This window comes from Hippoglossus stenolepis, chromosome 1, assembly GCF_022539355.2.
Source record: "Hippoglossus stenolepis isolate QCI-W04-F060 chromosome 1, HSTE1.2, whole genome shotgun sequence".
Taxonomy (NCBI): domain Eukaryota; kingdom Metazoa; phylum Chordata; class Actinopteri; order Pleuronectiformes; family Pleuronectidae; genus Hippoglossus; species Hippoglossus stenolepis.
Window position 1 is genome coordinate 18,946,341 of NC_061483.1, and position 22,880 is coordinate 18,969,220.

General features: G+C 42.0%; 1 protein-coding gene across 1 annotated transcript in view; it reads right to left on the reverse strand.

Annotated features, from left to right (window-relative positions):
- Positions 1–22,880, reverse strand: part of ush2a (Usher syndrome 2A (autosomal recessive, mild)) — a 198,354-nt gene that overhangs the window by 8,141 nt on the left and 167,333 nt on the right. The window contains exons 72-81 of the mRNA XM_047341236.1: positions 20,867–21,084; positions 20,634–20,770; positions 9,533–9,614; positions 9,283–9,428; positions 8,106–8,447; positions 7,508–7,869; positions 7,049–7,418; positions 5,867–6,148; positions 5,582–5,751; positions 4,395–4,725 (exon numbers count right to left, since the gene is read on the reverse strand). Coding sequence (XP_047197192.1) covers positions 4,395–4,725; positions 5,582–5,751; positions 5,867–6,148; positions 7,049–7,418; positions 7,508–7,869; positions 8,106–8,447; positions 9,283–9,428; positions 9,533–9,614; positions 20,634–20,770; positions 20,867–21,084 — 2,440 coding nt within the window. The remainder of the gene's footprint in view (positions 1–4,394; positions 4,726–5,581; positions 5,752–5,866; positions 6,149–7,048; positions 7,419–7,507; positions 7,870–8,105; positions 8,448–9,282; positions 9,429–9,532; positions 9,615–20,633; positions 20,771–20,866; positions 21,085–22,880) is intronic.

Sequence of the window (22,880 nt, forward strand, 5' to 3'; positions counted from 1 at the left end):
AGAAAGTGAGAGTCAGAGAAACTTTTATTTCCTCTGTCACAAGATTTAAGATTTATTAAGTCTTAATGATGAAGACTTCTCTTAATTACCCAGCATCCACCAGACCAACAACAGGATAGAAGCCAATTCATTGGACCATCCATCAAAACCACCATCAGCAGTGAGAGCAAAACCTTTTCACCATGCAACCCAACACCAACATATCTGGCATGACAATTACTTTTCACCTTCATCAAGGAGTTATTCATTCACACACACACACACAAACACACGCACACACGCACACAAACGCACACACACAGTAATCTTATTTACGTGCTTGTGTTGGGTATAATTAGAGGGTGTACACAGCACAGGGTCAGGCAGGGTGGATATTTGCATGTGTAAGTCATCTGTAGCCTGTCAGAAGTGGTGCGGAAGGCAGATGGATGGGTCCGAGCTCTCGTCTTGAAAGTGTGTGTCCGTGTGTTTGCGGTTTATTGTTTGTGGCCGTGATCGCGAACTCTGCGCGTGCATGCATGTGCTCGAAAGTGTGTTAAGAGTTGAATTAACCTCAATAATAGTCAATTAGGCCGTGATCAATCAGACTGATTGATCTAAGTGACAGCACAGATGGACAGAGACGGGAGAGGGGAAAGAAGAGGGGGAGGATGGAGAGAGTGAGGATGGTGAGGAGGAGGATGGGAGGAAGATTAGACAAGACGCAAAGAGAGAGATCAGGACATTTTTTATAATTTTCATTAATGAATTTACACTGAGATAGTTTTAGTTCTGCAAATCAGATTATGTTGAAACTGTGCATGTTGGTTAGACAGACGACACAAGTACAAACTATTTGACTTTAGTGGGTGGTGGTTTATATTTAAAAACACATCAACCACATTGGCTTGATCTCTATTGTATTATTATGACTTATTGTACATAAATATCTTTACACTTAAAGTTGATTCTGATGCTCTTTAAGATGCATATAAATCTATTCCAACAGTCTGAACAGTTGTGACACAGGACCAGGATCTGATTAGTTATATAAGAGACCAAACCTATACAGAATATTCTGAGGACAGTAGGCATCAGGTATTCGGTGAACCCAGGATGTGTTCTGAGCTCCATCAATTCATAAATTATTATTATTTATTTTTTTTATCAGAAAACAACTTTGATGGTTGAAATAAAAGTTTCTGTCGTTTCAAAAAAAAAATTTATTCAGCATCTTGATTTTTGGGTCATTGTCTATATTGTTGTGTGGTGGATGAAGAAAAAAAGAACGGGAGGGGGGGGTGGGGGGTGGCAGGAAGAAGAAGAATGAGGGAAAGAACAGGTGCCTGTGTAAGTGAGAAGGAGGGGGAGAGGGATTGAAAGGAAGAGGGTACGTCAGGTAAAGGGCATCCTGTCACTCAGATGAGAAAAGGTCAAAGTGTGCAGCGGATAACAGAGAAGCGAGATGAGCCCACAGTGTTTGTACGAAAAAAAGTTTACTATTGAAAAATATATTTGTTTGTCATCAAACTATCGTTGATTATGGTCATAATACAACACAAATATGAAGTTTAGGTGATTCTGGCCCCTAAATAACAGAGATCTGAGTTATATTTTTTGTTTGTAGGTGTATGTATGTTTAATAATTAGTTCAACAGTAATTATGTCAACTACGTCTTGATTGTAACCTTTGATCAACAAGCTATTGTTGTTATTGTAATCACATTAGCAGAACATTAAAGGCACGGATCCCTTGTGAAGGGCACAACATGTCTAGTTAAACATCCTGAGGAAAAAGTGAATCAGCATCAGGTGAAATAAAAGTTTTATACAACACACATCATGTGGCTTTTACACAAGAACTCTGACTTGACTTGTTGCTTTAAAGATTTTCAATTACATTTGCCTCTGCCATCATAAAAGTTATAACTTGCAGCAATAAAATATTTCTACCCAGCGACAACCATGTTCTTCCCCTGGTAGCAACACGGTTTAAACCCCAACATGACGCAAGGCTGTGGGCTTGATTAAGACGTTTGTGGCACACAGACCAAACACAGAGAAAAAGTTCAAAACTAAAGTCAGCCCAGATCACCTTGCCCTTGATCCAGCACTCATCTCTTCATCCTTATATCATCGACAGACATTTTACTGCTTTCTCTCCGCTCCTCTCCTATTGGGCCATGATTTGGCTTATTAGACACAAAATAAAAATATACCCTGTTAGCTGCTATGGCAGCGAATGAGCCACCATGGCAACAATCCACTACAGGAAACTTCCAGACAGTATTCCAGCCTTTTTATTGGACGCCCGGACTGCGGACTTGATTTGATAGGCCGACACAGCTACTTGGCGGGTGCATCTACTTGGGGTGAAGGGGCTAAGTTGTGTGAAAGTGGGCAGTAATTAAAACCAAGCATAAAGCTGTCAATAGGAGCTTATGACCCAGTGTAATTAGCCTAATATGATTTCTCTCTCTGCACTGTGGTGTGCTAAACTGAACTGACTTATCGTCCTTGTGTATGCCTGAAACATGGGGAGAGAAAGGATGTGAGCCAGAGAGGAACACAGACAGATTAACAGCTAAATAAAAATAAAGCCGGGCAGATAGATCGCTCTGTAGATGGACAGATGAGAAAATATAACGTGCTGCTTCAAAATAGCAAGGAGAGTAACTTCAGTGTTTACAGTTTCTTCACTTCACACGTATGTTGACCTGCACACACACAAACACGCTGTGTACACACGTGATCATGCACAACATACACATACCAGCACCTTGTCCACGTACCCCACTGGCAAAGCCTCAGGGGACGTGTAGCGGTCACCATTAAAAGGTCTTTCCAATACAAGCTCTGTTACCATGGGGGCTAACAGTTAATTCGATTGGCTGGCTGGTAATCAGGAAGTGGGTGCTCTGAGGGCTCAGTGATTAATGGCTCTGTTGCCCGCCCGTCATCTCCCAAAGCTCCTCCCTCCCTCCCTCTGTCATAAATTAGGACCCTCGTAAATAAAGACGGCACCACAATCAGGCAAACTCAATCAATTACACAGGTTCTCTGGCCTCGGCTCGTATGTCTGACAGGCAGGAATACTAATGTTATTGTTACTTCCAAAGGGCTAGCCTGTCAATTAGCGTAGCAATGCACAACACAACAGCATAAATATGGACCCCTCCATTTAACACCTGTCTGATTACTTGGCTTGTGTGTACGTTTGTGTGTGTGTGTGTGTCTGTCTGTGTGTGTGTGTGTCTGGACTTCTGGAAAGCATTTAATTGTGAAAACAGGACACATCTTCTGATGTGTCAGTCACATCAGATCTCTTCATCAAATGAGGTTCACAGATCACAATAAAACATCTCCATTTTTGTTGTCATGTCAAATGCAGAATATAAAAGGAGTGAATATTTCCATCAGACTAACATATAAATTAATAAATGTATTACTTTTATATAGCAGTGTAAATCTTTTTTCATTTCTCTATTATTAATGCTATCATAGTTCTTTTAGTTAATTTACCTCCATTACCAATTGCTCCTTTTTGTTTTTTTCAAAATAAACAATTTCCATGAACTTGGAAAACAAGTCCACATGCTCTCGATCTGTATTATCCCAGTTTTTTGTCCTTTCGAATATAAATAAAAAAAGTTGTATCTACTGAAAAGCTCCAGTGGTATCCTATCCACAGTCGCTAAAGTGCTTGCTCATTGTGGGAACTGTTGGGTTTCTCTATAAATTTTAAGGTCTCGATCTTAAAGGGATAGTTCACCCAGAAATGAAAATTCAGTCTACTCACCACTATGCTGATGGAGGGGTGGGTGAAGTGGTTGAGTCCACAAAACACTTCTGGAGTCTCAGGGTTAACTTTGTTAGAGCCCAATCCAATACAATTGAAGTAAATACTGCTTGTGTGATGTCATACAAGTGTCCACAAGCCCCGATATTCAAATTCGACTTGAAACGAGGTCATTTACACCTTGATTTAAGCCTAAAAATCCACCGGAAGTGGCTAAGCTAGCATAGGTTAGCATGTTCGATGGTCCGTGAATGCACCTCGTAGGAAGATATCAGCAGACATTTAGGCTTAAAACACGGCGGAAATGACCTGAGACTCCAGAAGTGTTTTGTGGACTTAAAAACTTCACCCACCCCTCCATCAGTATAGTGGTGAGTAGATAATGAGTGAACTATCCCTTTAATATGTTATGATTTGGTGCTTAAAATTGAGCAAAATTGAATACCTTTTAATTTAGCTTATACATGTTTTACCATGGATGTTGTAAAGCTCTTTGTAACCCTTTTTAGATAAGTGCAATACAAATAAAGTTATTATTGTTATTAGTAGTAATAAAGCATTAAATTGTGTTAGCTTCTCTAAACACACTCACATCTACATACACAAAGCATTATACCTGATACTGGTGTAGAGTGTATGGCTGGAGTCCTTCATCCTTGTATGAAGTGGAAAAATTCCTGTAGACAAGTGTTGCCCCTTCACTTCTGTTGGTATCAGTGGTATGGTCCAGCCTGCGGTACACCTCATAATGAAGGACTCTACCATTTGGCTGAGCTGGAGGGGACCAGGTGAGCAGAAAGGTGGTCTGCAGGCCGCTGTGTTTGTCAGGCTGCAGGTCTAACAGTGGCGCTGCCTGTCCAGCAGGGGGAGCCTCCAGAGTGACTACGGATGACCAGTCACTGGAGGAGCAGCCAAGCGCTGTGCACGCCTCTATCCTCACCTCATACCTACATGCACACGCACACACACACACCCAATGGTTGACATCCATCTGTCTGTAACTTGCACAAAAAAGCCAACCATCAAACAGATAATGTATAAATCACAACCATATCAAGAGTATAAATAATAATAATAATAATATGCATGTTTTTTTATGTGTATAATTATTTTTCATATAGAAAACAAATGATGCAAGCCAGTGAGAGAAGACAATCCATTTTGTCTTGAGGCAGATTTTTATTTTTATTTGCTCCAGTGTTTGCGGTGAAATTTGATGCATCCCTGAGAAGACATATGGAAAATATTTTTTGTTATGATTTCCATCTTTGATTCTTCCCTTTAAAAACCAAAGTAACACAAGCTTACAATTTTAATTTCAGTTCACTTTCAGTGTAATTATTTAAAAGATATGTTAAATCAAACCATCTGAAGAATTTATTGTTTGACAGGTTTTTAAGAAAACTTAGGTTATTTATTGAATAAAATGGCACTGGTATTAACTGACCAAGCAGTGTTTTTTGTCACCAAGAGGTGGCACTCTGTTCCCTTCCTTGTTGCTCATTCTTATCTCTGATCTCCCCAATATATTTTCCTTTATGCAGCTCTTACTACATGGGGAAATGTGGAACTGTAAATTTGCTGTTAAACTTGTCTCTCCACCATTTTAGGCTGATACATGAATAAAAATTAAATTATAAATGGGCCAAATTTACACAAGAATACTCAATAAAATTGAAAACAACAACATAATCTACACTTATATCTACCTTACAACATAAACATTTACTCAGATCACACATAAAAAAACATTGTTTCATAATGACATAAGAGCTACCTGTGGTGAATTGTGGTTTGACTGACCTGTGGTAAGGGGCCAGTCCATGCAGAGGGGTGTGTCGGTCAGAGAAGGCACGATCCTCTGGAGTGAACACAGTGCTGTTGATGCTGACCTGCACTGGATCTCTCTGATACACAGTGTAACTCACAATCTCTCCATTAGGACGCACTGGAGAACTCCACTCCACTCTCACCTGGAAAGACATACAACACAGCATAAAACTTTTTAACAAAACTTTAAAGATAGTATCAAGGTAAACGTCCGCTTTAATCATTTTATGATTCAGCTGTTACTCGTGAATGACCCACCTGGCTTGGTCCCAGAGGCGTCAGTGTGGGGAGACCTACACCAGAGGGAGATGACGGATGGGTCTTTGCTGAGTTTGCGGCGCTGCTCACCGTCCCTCTGCTGTTGTTGGATCGGAGAACGTAGCTGTACTCCACGTTTGGCAGAAGTGTGAAGTCGTGGTAATGTGTCTCCGAGCCAGCGTAGATTACTTCCCCATCTCTGCAGAGTTCGTACCCTGAGATGACGCCATTAGGGTGCTCTGGTGGTCTCCAGGTAATCTCCACTGACTCTGGGCCAGTGACCTGAAAAATAAAATACAATATGATGATCACAATGTAAAGACTAATGGTCACTCTGTTGTCAGTTTATTAGGTACACCAAACAGAACATCAATATATATATATATATATATATATATATATAATCCTACCTTCATGGAAATTGTAATTGTAATAGGTGACAATTCAACTGTAGGATCATTTTGGAGGCTGCAGTTTAAAGTGCTGTTGAGCTGCCAGCTGTTTCTATTGTTATCCTACCTCACTGTACCTTGGTACAGACCAGTCTTTGTTCAGCTGGTGCAGAGAGACACTTAACAGGCACCAGTACAATTATTCCTGCATTGGTTCCTGTCAGTCTGTATTTTTGTCTTCTCGATTATTTGTGCTGTTACTCCTGATGTCACTTTACTGGCCATACTATTGTTCTGCCTCTTAACTACAATGCGTACAGCATGTTCCTATGTAAATAAACTTTGATTTGAATATAATTTTTTTCATCCCATTTCAGGATATCAGGCTAAATAACACAAACACCACCAACTTCAAATTTCTAAATGATCACAAAGTTGAATCAACAACTCTCTACAAGAGTTTTAACAAAAACTGAACATCATAACCTTCATGCAAGATTTATTGACTGTGGCATTAGTCTGCATCAGTTTTAGCAAGGTGTTCCTAATAAACTGTCAACTGAGGCGTGCATTTGTAAAGTTCTGTTGGATGAGTGGGGAAATGTCTCGATAGCAAAGCAAAAAGGTAGAACGGTTTGTCCACATAAGTCTTCAGGGTTGAGGAGTTTAGGGGTTGTGAGTGATGTATGATAGAGATGTACAAGTCTAGTTTACCTTAATTCAATGTGGATTGAAATCCACAACTCTAAGTATTGCACACAGTGTTGGAGTCAAAAATAAAAAAAGACACCTTGAGAGTCGGGGCATTCAGTCCAGTGGGCGGAGCCTCCTCAGTTACAGCAGACACTGTGGTGCTGGTGGTACACCCACCGCTGGTACAAGCCAACAGAAGCAGCTGATATGACGTGTGAGGCAGCAGATCTGACAACACTGTATTCTGGTCTCTCCCACGGTAAACCTCATGGCTGTTCAATTTCAGCAGATATTGTGTAACCTCTCCGTTCTGTGTCAGCGGTTTGCTCCAGGAAATGTTTATACGGGTGGATGTGATGGCATCCACTGTGGGAGCTTCCACTGTAGCGGGCGGAGCCTCTAAGGTTGTGATGTCTGTATGAGGACTGGTGATGCATCCCTCTGATGTACAGGCTACAACTGAGTAGCTGCAGAACAGAACAGAACAGAATTAAAGTTTATGTATATATTTGTTTACTTTGGTTCATTATAGATATAACAATAGAACAAGCAGTACCTGTATGCTGTAAAAGGCAGGAGGTCTTCATCAGTGTAGCTGAGCACAGTCGGGTCAAAACTAAATGAGAAACTGACGTTGTTCCTCTGAATCCTGTAAGACTGAAGAACCCCGTTGGGCTCTAAAGGAAGAGTCCATGAGACCAACAGCTGAGTGGGCTGACCTTGGAGGTGACTCACTGATGGAGGGACCAGGCCACGAGGGGGGGCCTGTCTGGTTTCTACAGTTACCCAGGGGCTGCTGGTGTTGCCAGCAGGGTTGTGAGTACGGACACTGAACTCATACCGAGTCCAGGGACGTAATCCAGTCACCGTGTAGGAGAAGGTTTCTGTTTGTTGTGGGGATGATTCTCTGAAAAGAACCTGTTGGAGACAAGGATGGAAATCAAACTGAAAACCAAGACATACTGACCCCTGTGAAATCTGTTGTTTGTTTTTTTAACACGACATCTTTATCAGTTATGAGAACAGGACCAAGGTTTAGCACAACTGCTTAATTTGGTTGGGAGCTTCTGTGTATTCTATCTGAATTACAAACGACCTGTAAACTTGAATATCACTGCATGTATCTTCAGAGACATGTCTTTATTGTCACCCACCTTTCCCCTCTCAATGCCCTCCTCATTACTTCTTTCCTTCCCCACTTCTTCCTGACTTCTCCCAAGTAAGAAATACTCTCCAATCGGCCCATTGGGCTGGGTAGGAGGTCCCCAGCTGAGTGACACGTGGTCTGGGCCAACGAAGAGAGGCTTGGGGGGAGGCTGGGAAGCAGGAGGAGCAGCTGCTGTGGTGACGTGCTGAGGAGGGGTGTGTGTGCAGCCCGCTGAGGTACAAGCTTCAAGAGTCAAGGCGTAGACAGTCCACGGCTCCAAACGCCGAAACAGGAAGCTGCGTGACAGGCCGCTGAACTCCAGGTTTCCCTCACTGTACAAGTTGTACATCTGGAGAGGAGGAGAGGGAAAGCAGGGAAGAGACGTATCAAGAGTGATGGGAGAGGAGGTAATGTAGGTGGGTTAGGAGACACATCAGAGAAGTGTGTCTCTTTGACTGTTGTAATTTCAGGTGCAGGTCTGTTGCTGTGCAGAAAGTGTGTATCAGCATATAAGTGAACTGTGTCCATGTACATAATAATGATCCACTGAAGTAAATACCTGAGGAAATTGTGAATATTATACATTTTTCTTTTTATTATTGATATATATATGATATACTTAAATAAAAGTATCACATTTACTTTTTAAAGCAGGGCCCTATTCTCTCAGGGTCACAAAAAACATGAATGAAAGTTGAACTCCATGTTAATTTGCCTCGCCACGGAAAGCAAATGTTTTATTCACCTCTTTGTTCGCACAGATTGGATTTGACCACGAGGCGAAGGTTTGCCACTGATACATTTGCACATTTGCAATCAACTACCATACTACCAGTCTTAGCAGTGGTTTCTCCTGATTCCATTCTATTGATTACTTTTAAAAATATATATAAAAAAAAGAGAAAATGTAACACAATACTTACAATACTCAATACAATACATATGTTAATTTTGTGGAGTAGAAAGTACAGATATTTGCTTACATGTGTAATGGAGTAAAAGTGACAAGTACCTGTAAATAAATCTACTTAAATAAGTTCAGATATATAACAAATGTACTGAAGTACAGTAACAAAGTAAATGTACTGTTACTACTGTATCTTCTACTATACTGGTATTATCTGAGGAGCACCATGCCCCACATTACTTATATATGTTCACTGTATTTGTTGTGTTACATGTACCGTGATGACTCCATTCGGAGCATGTGGTTGATCCCAGCTCAGCAGTAACGCTCTACCCTGCTCTCGCTGCTCCACGGTGAAGTTAGCCAGGCCAGCCGGAGAAGCCTCCAGGGTCCTAATGCCGACCCAAGGACTGGACACACTGCCTGAAGGGTTACACATCTGGACTCAGTGGACTGGTTCAGTGGCTGGTGCTGATATTATGTATCCCTGATGTTTTAAAATAAGCTGCTGATCATATTGAACCTACCTGCCCCGTTCGCAGCCTCCACTCGAAGACTATACTGACTGTATGGTTCAAAACCGTAGACTGTCACTTCGAAGACTGAACCCTGAGAGAAAAAAGAGAAACAAAAAAAGAGGGATGGAAGTGCAAGGAAAGAGAAGAAGAAAAAGGGCAAAGTAGGAGAGAGGGATTAGACGGTGATAGGAATAAGGACAGAAAAGTGGGGAGACAAAGGAATGATCATGCAAGAGTTAAAAAGAGAGAAATTGAAACGGGGAACTATTCGCCAGCACGAGAAGAGCGTCAGGAAATTAGTTCCACAAACAAACCCTGCATGAATAAAACCAGAACATTACTCATTAAAATGGGGGGAATGAAAGAACAGTGAGACAATGGCGAGCTAAGATGACATGACATGGGAGTTGTGATATCAACATTTCAACATCCAGGCTCTGTCATGGTAAAGTAAGTAGACACCAGAGAAGTGGCAGAGACAGAGAGAGACTGGCAGGCAGGCAGCCGTCCCTTATGGGTGAATTCAAAGCTTCCACAGCGAGTGTTTTATGGTACACATGCACCCTTTCATATCAGACACACACAAAGATACACAAACGCAGTGTGTCTGCCAGTAGCTTTAGGCCGTGGGACCCAGCCCAACGCCCTGGCACACGCAGAGTAGTGTGTGTGTACGTGTGTGTGATACAGTGGGAACAACATTTACTAATTGATAAGAGACACACTGTTGTTTCAAAAGGCCCTGGTGTGTGATGACATGGTAGTCAGGGAGCACTCGGCTCCAGGATGTGGCGTTGCCTGTTTGTTTATGACTGTGAGCTTTGAATTAGGTATGAGACTGATGTTTTTATGTGTATGACTGCGAACCATAGAAGGCTATATTTTTATATATGTTGACTCTGCAGTTTTTTTTTTATTTTGGAATTGTCTGTTCAGGACTGTACGCTTTCACATAAGCGAGCATATGTAAAGAGATTAACTGGTAACCCTCTTCAATGCAGCGGCGAGAGGATCAAAAAGGCTCCGATTCAAACGGAATCAAATGAAAAACCCTGACAAATCACCGTAGCGTGGCACCAAGGATGAACTGTCTGAACAACAAGCAAAATGCATGTATTCACAGTTTTCATGTCTGGGAGCCAACATGTTTTTCATCCACAGTAAAATAGGATTAATAAGCCCCTAGACACAAGCTAAATCCTCCTGCAAATCACAGCACTTCTCAGTCGAGAGAGAGAGGGAGGGAGGGACGCAAAGAGAGAGACACAAGGGGTGGAGAATGTAGAAAGAGAGACGGGTGGAGGGAGTGACAAATAAAGACCGAAAGAAAAAAGGCACAAGAATGACATATATATATATATGTATATATATATATATATGCGTGTGTGTATGAAAATAAGTTGATGTCGGACAGAGAATTTAAAAAAAGGGGTAGGAAAAAGTAGAGTGAGTTAGTTAATAAATAACAAAGGAAAGAAAAACTGAGGTTAGGGGGGGTGGGGGGGTTGAGAGAGTAAGAGGAAAAAAATCCCCCTCTATTTGTCATTAGAGGGAGGGAGGAACGCAAAGAGAGAGACGAGTGGTGGAGAAAGATAGAAAGAGAGGTGTGTAGGGAGTGAGAAATAAAGAGAAAGAAAAAAGAGATGGGCCTGCTATTAATGTATATATAAGTAAGTTGATATTGGACTGAGAATTACAAAAGAGAGTGAGTAAGTTAATAACTGACAAAGGAAATAAAAAAAGGAGAGAGGGAGGGAGAGGAAGACAGAGGGAGATTGAGCGAATGGTTAAATGAAAAGAGGGGAGGAAGCTAAAGTGGAAGAGAAAAAAAAGACAGATGTGGCAAAAGGGAGCGATAGATTAAGTGAGCGGGAATGAGAGATCTCTCTACCTTAAAAGCCGGTGAAATATGTGAGGCATGTGGCCTATAAAGCGGTTAACATATGCACATTGTCAATAGCAGCATCTGGCGCTGGCAGCTTTTATAGGAGCATGGAGACTCTGCTACACGCCTCTAGATGGCAATACATTCAAACACTTTATCACTGAAACACACCGCGTTAACGGCCTCCTCGCTGCATCACACACACACCGACACACACACACCCACACCCACACACACACGCAGACAGACAGTAATCAAATGGTGTTACACTAAAACACACTACTATTACATTACATTAACAGCTCCCTCAATAACCATTTCTCTCTCATACATACACATGTACACACACACATACACAACCACACAAAACAAAACACACAGTATGCTGAGAAATAATAACATGATAATTTTCAAACGATGTACAATCTCTGCAGTGAATATAAACACCACACAACTTGAACTGTATTTCCCAACATAGTATTTGTATCTGTTTAGATCAGTTTACACAACATAACTTCATCTCATTCTGCCTATAGGCCTCTCTAATTTCATTTTAACCTTTGGTTTCATTTAAATTATTCCTGTGTTTACATTTGTTGTAGTGTTTGGTGTCTATGCCTCCTAATCTTTACTTCTAAAAAGTTTTCTCTAATAATGCGAGATAGGGTGTGATTCAGCATTTTCAATGATTTCTTCAAGAGTCATTCAAGGATTTTGATGAAATAAATCATGTTAAGGAGACTGATATCTTTGAGTGTCTGCAATTTGGTGCAGATACAAATAAAAATCCAGATCTAGTGAATATAAATGTGGTTTCATCAGAGGACTGTTGGGCCTTGGTGGAGGTATGAACTTAACCAATGCTATTGTAGATATTCTTGTGTTTATATATGATGCATTATCATGTCCTTGGGTGTTTAGAAAGGCACCAGGAAATAAATTATTATTTACTATTACTCATCTGAACTGTAAAATTAAACACTTAGAGCTATTAAATGGTTTTCTAACCATTGTTTAGTTTAACAATGGGTATTTATGATTCTAGTGTCTGTGTTTCTCTTTTTTCAGCATCATAGGTAAAGTTAAGGATGTATTTATGCGATTGTCAAAGACTGTACAATAACAGCAAAAAACACTTTAGCTTAATGGTGGATTTTCTATTACGTCTGCTTTGAATAAAGACCAACCTATGAGGACCATAGAACAGCAACAATGTAAGATATGAAAGGAAAAGGTTCTTGTCAAGCGAGATCCAGTGGCATGAGCGTGTGCGTGTGGATGATCAAAGTCTCTAGTTAATCATGCCAAATGCAAGAGAACAGAGGAGGAGCAAGAAGTCAAGAGAGAGATGGAGGGGGGTGTAAACAAGACAGAAGGAGAGAAAGGAGACAACGACAGGACAGAAGAGAAGAGACAGGAAGAGGTTGTGCTAATTTATACATTAAAGAGCCCTCAGATCTTACATGGTTCAACACAACTTAGCATTGAAGGCAACGAAGCAATCTATTCAATCTTCTATTTCCCCATTCTGTCCTCTTTGTGTGAGCCCAGCTACAGCAGGGGTCTTCCGGACAGTGTGTGTGTGTGTGTGTGTGTGTGTGTGTGTGTGTGTGTTTTACTGTGTAGCCTTTATAACAGGGTCAGTGTGCATGTGTGCTTCTTGAACTTTGTGCACATTTATCATTACCAGTTTTTATGAGTGTGCATTTGTACGTATCCTAACCTGCCCACGCTTCCCTAGAAGAAGTGCGTGTGTCCAACTGCACATCTGTGTTTGTGCGTGCATGTGTGCTTGTGTGTGATATTCAGGTGGAGAGGCATGGTGCGGCTGGGGGGACAGTGTGTGATACTAATTAAGAATAACCATGTGTATTTGTCAAAAGAATTATGCTGATTATTTCACAAAGGGTTCAGCACTGGGCCCTGCAGAGAGACGGACCAACATTAGCATATGGCTACACACACACACGCACACACACACACACACACACACACACACACACACACACACACACACACACACACACACACACACACAGGTAGAAATAATGTAAGCTTCTAAGAAAATACATGACAGAAGTATTTCTAATAGTAGGTGAATGGAGTCCAGCTTTTCTACCTCTGGGACGTTTCTCTCCACAGGTCTTATCTGGACTCTGCTTTGTCATATTAAGACCTGCAGAGATAATAAAGCACCAAGCTGTTTCACTGTTTCACCTTTTCCTATGTGCCTCAGTTCTTTAGGTGTGTGGTAAAACATGCCAACTGAAGATATGATTCAATTCAATTCGGTTCAATTCAATGCAATGCTTCAGTCCAGTCTATTAGCACAAACTGTGCCCTGTCCAGCCCTGTGAGAGCAGTAATTGTTTTCAGAGGTTTCTGAGGTCAGCCAGCGCCCCCAGAGGTCAGCCCCCCATGCCAAGCTCTCAAGCCAAGTTTGTGCGTGTGCATGTATTTATGTGTGCATGCCTAATTCAAGGCTGCTGGCACAATCACCCTGTGTCTGTTTGCAAATGCCCTGCATGGGTGTCCCTGCTAGTCAGTGTGCGTTAGACATACCCTGACACATACAGACGTTTATGCAACACGCACACGCACACACGCACACGCACACACACACACACACACACACACACACACACACACACACACCGAGTGCCATCAGGCATGTGTTTGTCTGTGGCCAGCACAGACATAGAGAGGGACTGTAGGGGTCTGGAACAGGCGTGCCCACTTCACACCGACAGCCATGATTGGCTTTGGCGGTTATAGACCGCAGGAGCAGTGAATTTGGAATTTATGTGTGTGTGTGTGTATGATGTGGCCAAAGACCAATGGATATAGCCTGACGAGTGAGGGACTGTATGCTTAAAATCACAGATATCTCCCTAACTTAAAATGAGTCAAATAAATTGAAGCTGAACTGGAGCCAGTTTTGTGAAATATAATTCTTGATTAAATATGTTGATATTAAAATGTTATCTGAACATTAAGTATAGATAATGGAGAGATCCAAGTTTTCTTTAAACTCATCAACACCAATGGATGGACTTTATTCTTACTGCCAAATATAAACACAAAGAGTCTGAATGCATGTCCAGGCAGGAAGACAGCATCAGAATGTCTTCTCCAGGTTATAGATAAACATACAACCCCACACACACACACTCTAAAGTGATGACCATCATATCATGGTTGCAGCACTAAACGCCCATTAAGACAAGTGGAGGGCACTACACTGGATGGTGTGGCCTCTTCACAGACAGACACACAATAACACACAACCTGTCATTACCCAGCAATAGAGAGCGAGAGAGAGAAAGAGGAAGTAAGCGAACATATACAAAACTCACTTGAAAAAAAATCACTTGACAGAGTGAGAAGGAGACAGAGGAAGAGGGGATGAAGGGGGCAAAGATGGTGGATGAGAATAACATAAAAACCGTAATTTGTGACGTAGGTAGAGAAAACCCAGATGGAAATGGAAAGTGATGGAGGGAGGCCTGAGCAGCGTGGAGCGACGGAGGGAGGAGTTGAGAAAGAGATGAGGAGACAGTGAGAGAGATTGCAGTTGGGAGAAGGGGGAGTGTTGCGGCCTGATTATTTGGCTGTTTATGCAGAATGCTGAGAGCCCTCCAATCAGAGTTGGAGACCTCTAACTAAGGGGTCTGATAGGCCGAGGGCCTAACGAACTTTGCATCCGAGTCTCCTCATCCTCTCCTCTAATCCTCCCTTCCTCACTTCACCTGTCTCTTCCTCCACTTTCAACCTCCTCGTCCCTCTCTCCTCACCCTGTGTGCACTCAGCTCTCCATTCCTTTCTCCCATCCACTCCTCCATCTCCCTCATTTGTTAGAGGGTGTCACTCAGAGCAAGGGCAAAGTCTTGTCATTCCTATTCCTTGGACCACCCTTTATCCTCTGCTCCTCTGGTTAAGTGACGCAAACTGGAGAGCTGAGCTGTGAGTAAGAGTTACAAGCAACAAGTGATGGAGTAAAGCTGTTGTTCAATCCTGTTTCCATGTCCTTTTACTTATTTTACTGTAATTAAAGATATAACAGGGATGTGACAGGTCAGTCAAATTAAAGATGCCTGCGTAGTCTCTTTTACATCTTTCTAAAAATACAAATCTACCAAGGATAAATACATTTCCATGGAAAAGGCATTTAGATTTTCATGAAATGCATGCAAAAACTACTCTGCTGATTTCCATGAAGTTTTGTGGAAGGGTTAGGCCTGACCCAAGGAAGAAGCCATTACATTTTGGTGCAGGAATTTGTTTATCACTTTCTTTAACATTGCGATATATTTTGATATATCTGTCTCTCACTGATCTGTTCATAAATTGTTGTGCTTTATAGAAAGACTTTAACATATGGGGACATTTTTGCTGAGTCTTGTTGCCAGTGTGAGATTAGTGGGTAACAATCTGAGAGTCAAGGAGACCACCACATGTAGCCATGAAAGAGTCTGACACCAATCCCCATATATGGATGAAACAAATGGTTTATAATCGAATAAATGATGAGCTGCAGAGGTGCAGACAGGTGGAGTTTATTACTTTTGGTCAGAGCTACATGCTTCCTTCTTCTCGTCTTTATGCTAAGCTAACAGACTGTTGGCTTTATATCTATCCTACACATACTCTCAGCAAGAAAATGAATTCAGTAAATTTAACAGTCTTGCTCCATCTAAATAAACATTCTAAAAGTTGAAGTATTTCCTGCATCTGTATTCATGCAGCGTGTTTCACAGCATGTGTTTAACATCATCACTTGTTTGTTGCGATCAAATCATTCCACACACCTGCAGGACATACATGTACACACAACATACTCTGATAACATGTCCATACTTATAAACGTCTTCTAGCGACACATGCCTAAGTACACATATTCTGACTGTGTAGGTCAAACACACACACACGCACACATTCTGAACCTCGTGTTGGCTTTGAGACACAGTTCGCCGGCTGGCCCTCGCTGTCCCGCGTTCTCTGACGGGCTCTTAATGGTAAACTAACAGATTGTAAACATGCTGCTAGCGCTCTCTCTTTCTCCACTCTCTATATTAATCACTCTCTTTTTCTCTCTCTCTTCTTTCTTTACACTCCTCTTCCCTCACTTCTTTACCTTTTCCTTCGCCTCGCTCCCTCTCTCCCCATCCCTCCTTCTCTTTTCCTCTCTCTCGCTCGCTGTCTCTCTTTTGCTTTTCCTGGGGTATTTTTTAAACAATGTGTCCTTCATGTACGGTTGGTTACGGGGCGTACAGAAGGACATCATTAGCGCTGGTGGTTAAGCTGTAATTTACACCATTACCGAGGTAGGGGCCATTTTTATTGCCTAGTAAATTTCAGCTCTGAAATATTTAGACCATATGGCTCAATTTGTGTAATAACCTTAATTTCCAAGCACCCTTCAGCTCCCTTCAGCGCCGGCTGTTGTTGGCGGATGGCAGAATGGTGTGTGTACACGTTCATATGTGTGTGCACGGTTTGGGTTTGGAGCACATACACACAAACATGCACGCACCTTCACGCACACAGAAACATGGACATGGCAAAAATTGTAACGCATACTCTCAACATTACACACACTCTTTCACACGCGCTCCCCGATTCATTCATTCACACAAGCAGAAACACACACGCACGCACATACACGTATGTATGCATGGCGGTAGCAGATTAATAGGGTGTCAGCTTGTGTTTGGGTGAGGGAGCGTCAGGCGTCGGCCAGATGGTTCTCAGGGATGATGACTGTCAGGGGTCCTGCTCTGATCAATGGGATGTATTAATACAGCACACACACGCGCACGCACACAAATAACACACACACACACACACACTGTTGCGCATACACACAAAAAACATTTTATGCATACATACACACACACACAACACAACACACACACACACACCACACACACACACACACACACACACACACACAGAGATATTCAGACATATGTAGCCACATAATGTAACACACACCAGCACACACACTCATATATGCACATGGACTCCCTTCACCAGTGATCCCAAGGGCCGCAGCGTAACATCTGGAAGAGCCAAGGGAGGGAGGAAAGGACAGAAGAGCAGAGGAGGAGAAAGAGGGAGGTGGTAGTCAGGGAAATACAGGAGACAGGGAAATGTAAGGGAGGAGAGAAGAGAAAAAGGAGGAAGAGAGGGAGGTGCAGAGGGAGTAAGAGAAGAGATAGGGGAAGGAGGGGGTGTAGAGAAGAGTTGAAGTGTGGAGGAGGTGAAAGAAGGCTGTATAACTGGTTAGATGAGCGAGCAGAGTTGTGGAAATTAAAAGTGGAAGAGGAAGTATAGCGTTTATTGATGAAAACAGGACAGAGATCACAGAAGAGAGGGAAGCAGGGATTGAGGAGGAGAAGGAAAATGAAAATACAAGGTGGAAGAGTTGCAAGGTAGTGAGGGATGTGAGTGGCTGTGACAAAGAAGAAAGAAAAAGAATGAAAGTGTGAAACATGTAAGAGAGGAGAACAGAGGAAAACATGGTGAGTGGCAGGATCCTTAAAGGCTAGAATATCCACTGGAATGGACAGAGCAGCTGACTGAGTTACGGTGGAGAAGAAAGATGACCCTCCTACAACATAGGTGATGTGGGAGCAAACAAAAAAGAGGGAATAAGGTGAAGACTAGGAGACAGAGGAGAGGAGGAAAAACCAGGAAGGAAAGGAACAGCATTGGAGAAGAAAGAGAACGAAAGGAAACCTGACACCCTGTGAGTGACGGATATGTCTGTCTGGAAGATGTAATGGTACAGAAAGAGATTTTGTTTAGTTTCTTGAGTGCATATGTTTGTGTGTGCGTGTCTGCCAGGCGGCGCGCAGGGATCTAGCGAGGCAGGCCGCCTGCGCTTCGTACCCTCATTCCGTCCGATTGCCATGACGACCCCATTAATCAGCCAGGCTGGCACAGAGCAGGGTTCCCAGCCCAGCCTGAGATCAATACACACACACACACACACACACACACACACACACACACACACACACACACACACACACACACACACACACACACACACACACACACACAAACTAAGGGGCTAGGAGACTTTAGGCAATAAAGAATGGGTGGAATGATGAATATTAAGGTGAGAAAAAAGTTAACTTAGTAATAATGAGAGAAGATAAAACAGACAGGCGCAGGAAGATAGAGAGTCACAGTCCTAATGTCACTTCTGATCATCATTCATTAAGGGTTTCTGTCATCACTTGTTCAGGAAACAAATGAAAGACGTTCCTGAGGTTACAATCTACAGTCGAAGATACAGGAAATGTATTGGAATTCAAACTCTTTGAAGTTTGAATTATAAACAATGATTTATTTCTTAGAATTCAAAAAAGCTACGACTGTCATAAAGTTCACTTTAACATTATTTCCCGCGATGTTGTGATCAAATGATTGTCCTGTACTTGTGGTAAACGGTGTTCAGCAAAAAACAGCAAAGAGATCAAAAATACAATCAAATATTTTATTAAGTATTATAATTATTATTTATTATCATTGTTATTTATTATTAACTATGGCATTCAGTAGATCACATACCTCCATAAAGGCCCAAGTTAATTCAATCAAGCTGCACCAAATTTCACAAACTTATGGATCAGTTCTGTAAACATGATTTCAAAATGTCCTTTTCCCTTCCTTTTAAATTATTGTTGTCCTTTCAACTAACTGCTTGTTGTCTATCTCTAAAACCTCAAATTCAGTTTCAAAACAAATGCTTCAAAACAAATGTTCGGGTCTGCATTACTAGGCAAGACACAGATGTAACCAAACCCTATTACACCCTGCTCTTTGAAAGTTTGCTGGGAACGCTGTGTCTCATTTCACTTTCTTTGTGTATTCTTAAACAGCAGAGAGCGTGTGGAGAAGGCAACTGCGTGACAAATGACCGCCACCAAAACAAGTCTATGCCATGTCAATGAGCCTCTCACACACACACACACACACACACACACAGACTCACACACAAACACAGCGTTCCATATCAATGAGAAGGTGAAAGGTCTCCATTTACATCTTGTATTAATTATGAGTGACAAGCCAAAGGTCACAGTGGGAGAAGAGGCCACTCATATGGACAGAATATAGATCTACACTTCTACCTCTTCTTTCCTTTCCGCTCTTCTCCTGCCTTCCCCCAATCTATCACTCTGTCTCGTCCCCCTTTTGTTCCTCCACTTCTCTTTTTCTCCCCCCTCCACTTTTCTCTTTTGGTCTCACTCTCTTCTTTTCTCTTTCTTACCCACTCTATTAACTCTGGTGTTCTTTGTTCCACTCTTCTCTAAGTATTTGTCCATTGATGCCTTTACCTCCATTCTTTTTGTCTCTCCTCTTTTCTCTTTATGTCATGTTTGAATCTCTATTCTGTTTTGACAAGTTTTTGTTTGTTTCTTCTTTTTTCCTGAGACAGAAATACATCTATCTTTCAAATGATAACTGCTGCATAAGTGGAATCATACAAGCTTAGAGCTTCACTGTGGCAGGTGTGTACACACACACAGACACATGCTTGCACACTGAACACACAGGTGTGTGGTAGTGTGCAGAGAAGATGCAGCCACTGTTAACGGATATCTCATTGCAGCTTTGGGTGAACTTATCCTGCTTACTGAGCTGCCAACTCCTATTTATGGCAGCTGCTATCAGTGGTGTGTGTGCACAGTACATGTGTGAGGGTGTGTTTGTGTGTGCACGTGTGTTTCTGGTTTGCGGTGGCTTGCTCATAGTTTTCTCAGAGCACCAGAAATGGCACAGAATTGTGGGAAGGGCCCTGGAGAATAGCCGGTCAATGGCTTTGTGTGTGTGGGTGAGTGTGTGTGTGTGTGTGGTTGTGTGTGTCTTTAGGCCGCTCACTGGTAAACAGATGGCACCAGGACCACAGGTAGAGTCCAAATTTCTTTACATGCACTGCGCACACACATTCACACACATACACAAACTGCATATTACCGTATATTTTCTATTTCTTTTGGAATCATGTACATTTTCTGGTATGCTTGCATATGTAAATATGTATTGACAAAATATATAGTAACCTTAACAGTTCTGTGTGGTTCTACCATGAGGATATCAGAAACAACCAATACCTGCACAACACAATATTGATCATGGAGACGGCCCTCACAGAGAAATGTTCTGATCATCCACCATTTACTGTGCTTTGTACTGTATGTGTGCATTTACCTCCACAGTGAGAGCAGTAACAGCAGTTGAGTTGAGCGTCGGGTCCTGTTGGTGCTTCTCGTAAACCAGTCTATAATGGGAAATGAGACCGTTGGGCCGTCTCGGTTCACTCCATTTCAGATGGACTGAGTATGCACCTGTCAAAGTGCACAGCATGTGGGACTGTTACAGTGCTTCAATACAAGTGCCTTTTCATGTGCCAACAGCGTTTTCATGTGACTTGGTGAACTCACCGGTGGGTGTTACAGTGGGAGGAGCCATATCCTGCGGTTTTGCCTGTAAGGTCTGGGCTAAAGCCCACTGGCTCAGTACTGAGCCTTTGGGGTTGTGGGCTTGAACCCTGTACTGGAAGTAGCTGAAGGGCTGCAGGGTGGGGCTTGCGTCGAAAAACTCAAGTGGCCCCCTGGACCAGATGAAAACCAGCAGCTCCTCCTCTGTTCTTACTGGACGCCTGTAACCAAATACATCCTTTGTCATTCTTTGTTTATTTCCAAGTCCAAACATACTTTATCTTTAATTTCAAACTATTCTATGAAAGTGAGCCTATATTGAAATCACTTAAGCTGTACTTAGTACAATCAAAAACTGCACTTGAGATACGCTTCAATAAACTATGTCATGTTTATGAAACTTTGGCTCCTAAAGAAGTAAATTATATTCAAATATAATTTAGATGTCTTTTCACACCATAGACCATGAATATAAAGATGGACGACTTTACAGCACTGAAAAGTGATTGCCCTCTTGTGACTGGCTGCTGTATCGGCCATAAATCCCACCCCCTCCATGTTAGCAGATGGGACATGGGTCGGACTAAAACTAGAATAACCATCCTGCAGTTGTCTGCATCCAGGGCAGTTTCAGTTGACATACATTTTTGTTCCATACTCAAGGGGTCACTGTGAGCTTTACTAAAATCTAATGAGAAATTCCCTAGAGTCAGATTTGAGATATCGTTTTTTAAGAGGCCAAAAACATGTTTTGTGTGGCCACCTTGACCTTTGATCATCAGTTAGTAACATTTTTTTTTTACTTCTCTCAAGGTGTTTATTGAGATATCGCGCTCACGAGAATGGGATGGATGGATGGACGGACAACCCGAAAACATACTGCCTCTGGCCACTGGCTGTCTCTGGCGCTGCAGCATTTAAATAAAGGTACAAGTGAAATACATTTTCCCAAAGATGGATACTGTCATTTTAGGTCGTTCTTATCACACTGACATTTGCTCCAGAAAAATGATTGACACCTCGGACTGACTCATGATTGGTCGAGAGGGGTCTTGATACCACAGCTTCACATCATGATCTCCACTGTGCAAATGACGTCTAAATCTCAAGATGGCGGCACCTGTATCCGAGATATTTTGACTTCAAATTTGTGCATTGGGTGTAAACAGAGACGCATCGTCCATCTTTGCATACAGTCTATAATGCTCCTGTACAGTGTATATTGATGATTCACTTTTGTGTGTATGCAATATATCCAAAATATACCTGGGCTATGCTACAAATAGAAAAAGTGTCACTATGTAAAGTAAGTAATCTCAAGTATTTTATCTTATTATATTTCAGAGTACTGAATTACACATATTTGTAGAAGTGAAATAAAGAATGTATCACCACGTCTCCCGTTGTGTATAAGTGACTGGCTGATGTAAGCACCCTGATGTCTCTGTAAGCCCCTCTGTCTGTGATTACGTCGGGTTTTGGGTGTGTGTCAAAGAGAGAACGAGGTAGATTTTCCTATTTTATCCAAGTCCCTGTCTGCCCGAGTCTGATCATGCCAGGTGTGTGTGTGTACCGCTATGCTAATGTGTGTTTCCTGAGGAGTTAAAGGGCTTAGTCTGGTCTGACCCTGCATACAGATCACACACTCTGGTCAACAAGCAGACCACGACCTTCAGCATGCATTAATACACACAAACACGCACACACATGCACACACAACATACGCAGATTGTAAAACAGACACTCGCCTGGAGACGAATGACTAAAACTTGTGGCCTTCTGTACATACATTGTGTGTAGATTACATTTATGAAACAAGTATGTGAATGTAATGTACTATATGTGTGATACTTCAGGCTCATTAGTGTTGTAGTGTGAACATGACATATTACAAGGAATGAAGACGTGTTTTAAACTTTGACTTTTAGCTGTTACATCCCACTACGTTCATTCTGGTATGATGTTGAATGTCTCCCCAGTAAAATCATCAATGGCTGAGTGAAAATTTGGTTTCCAC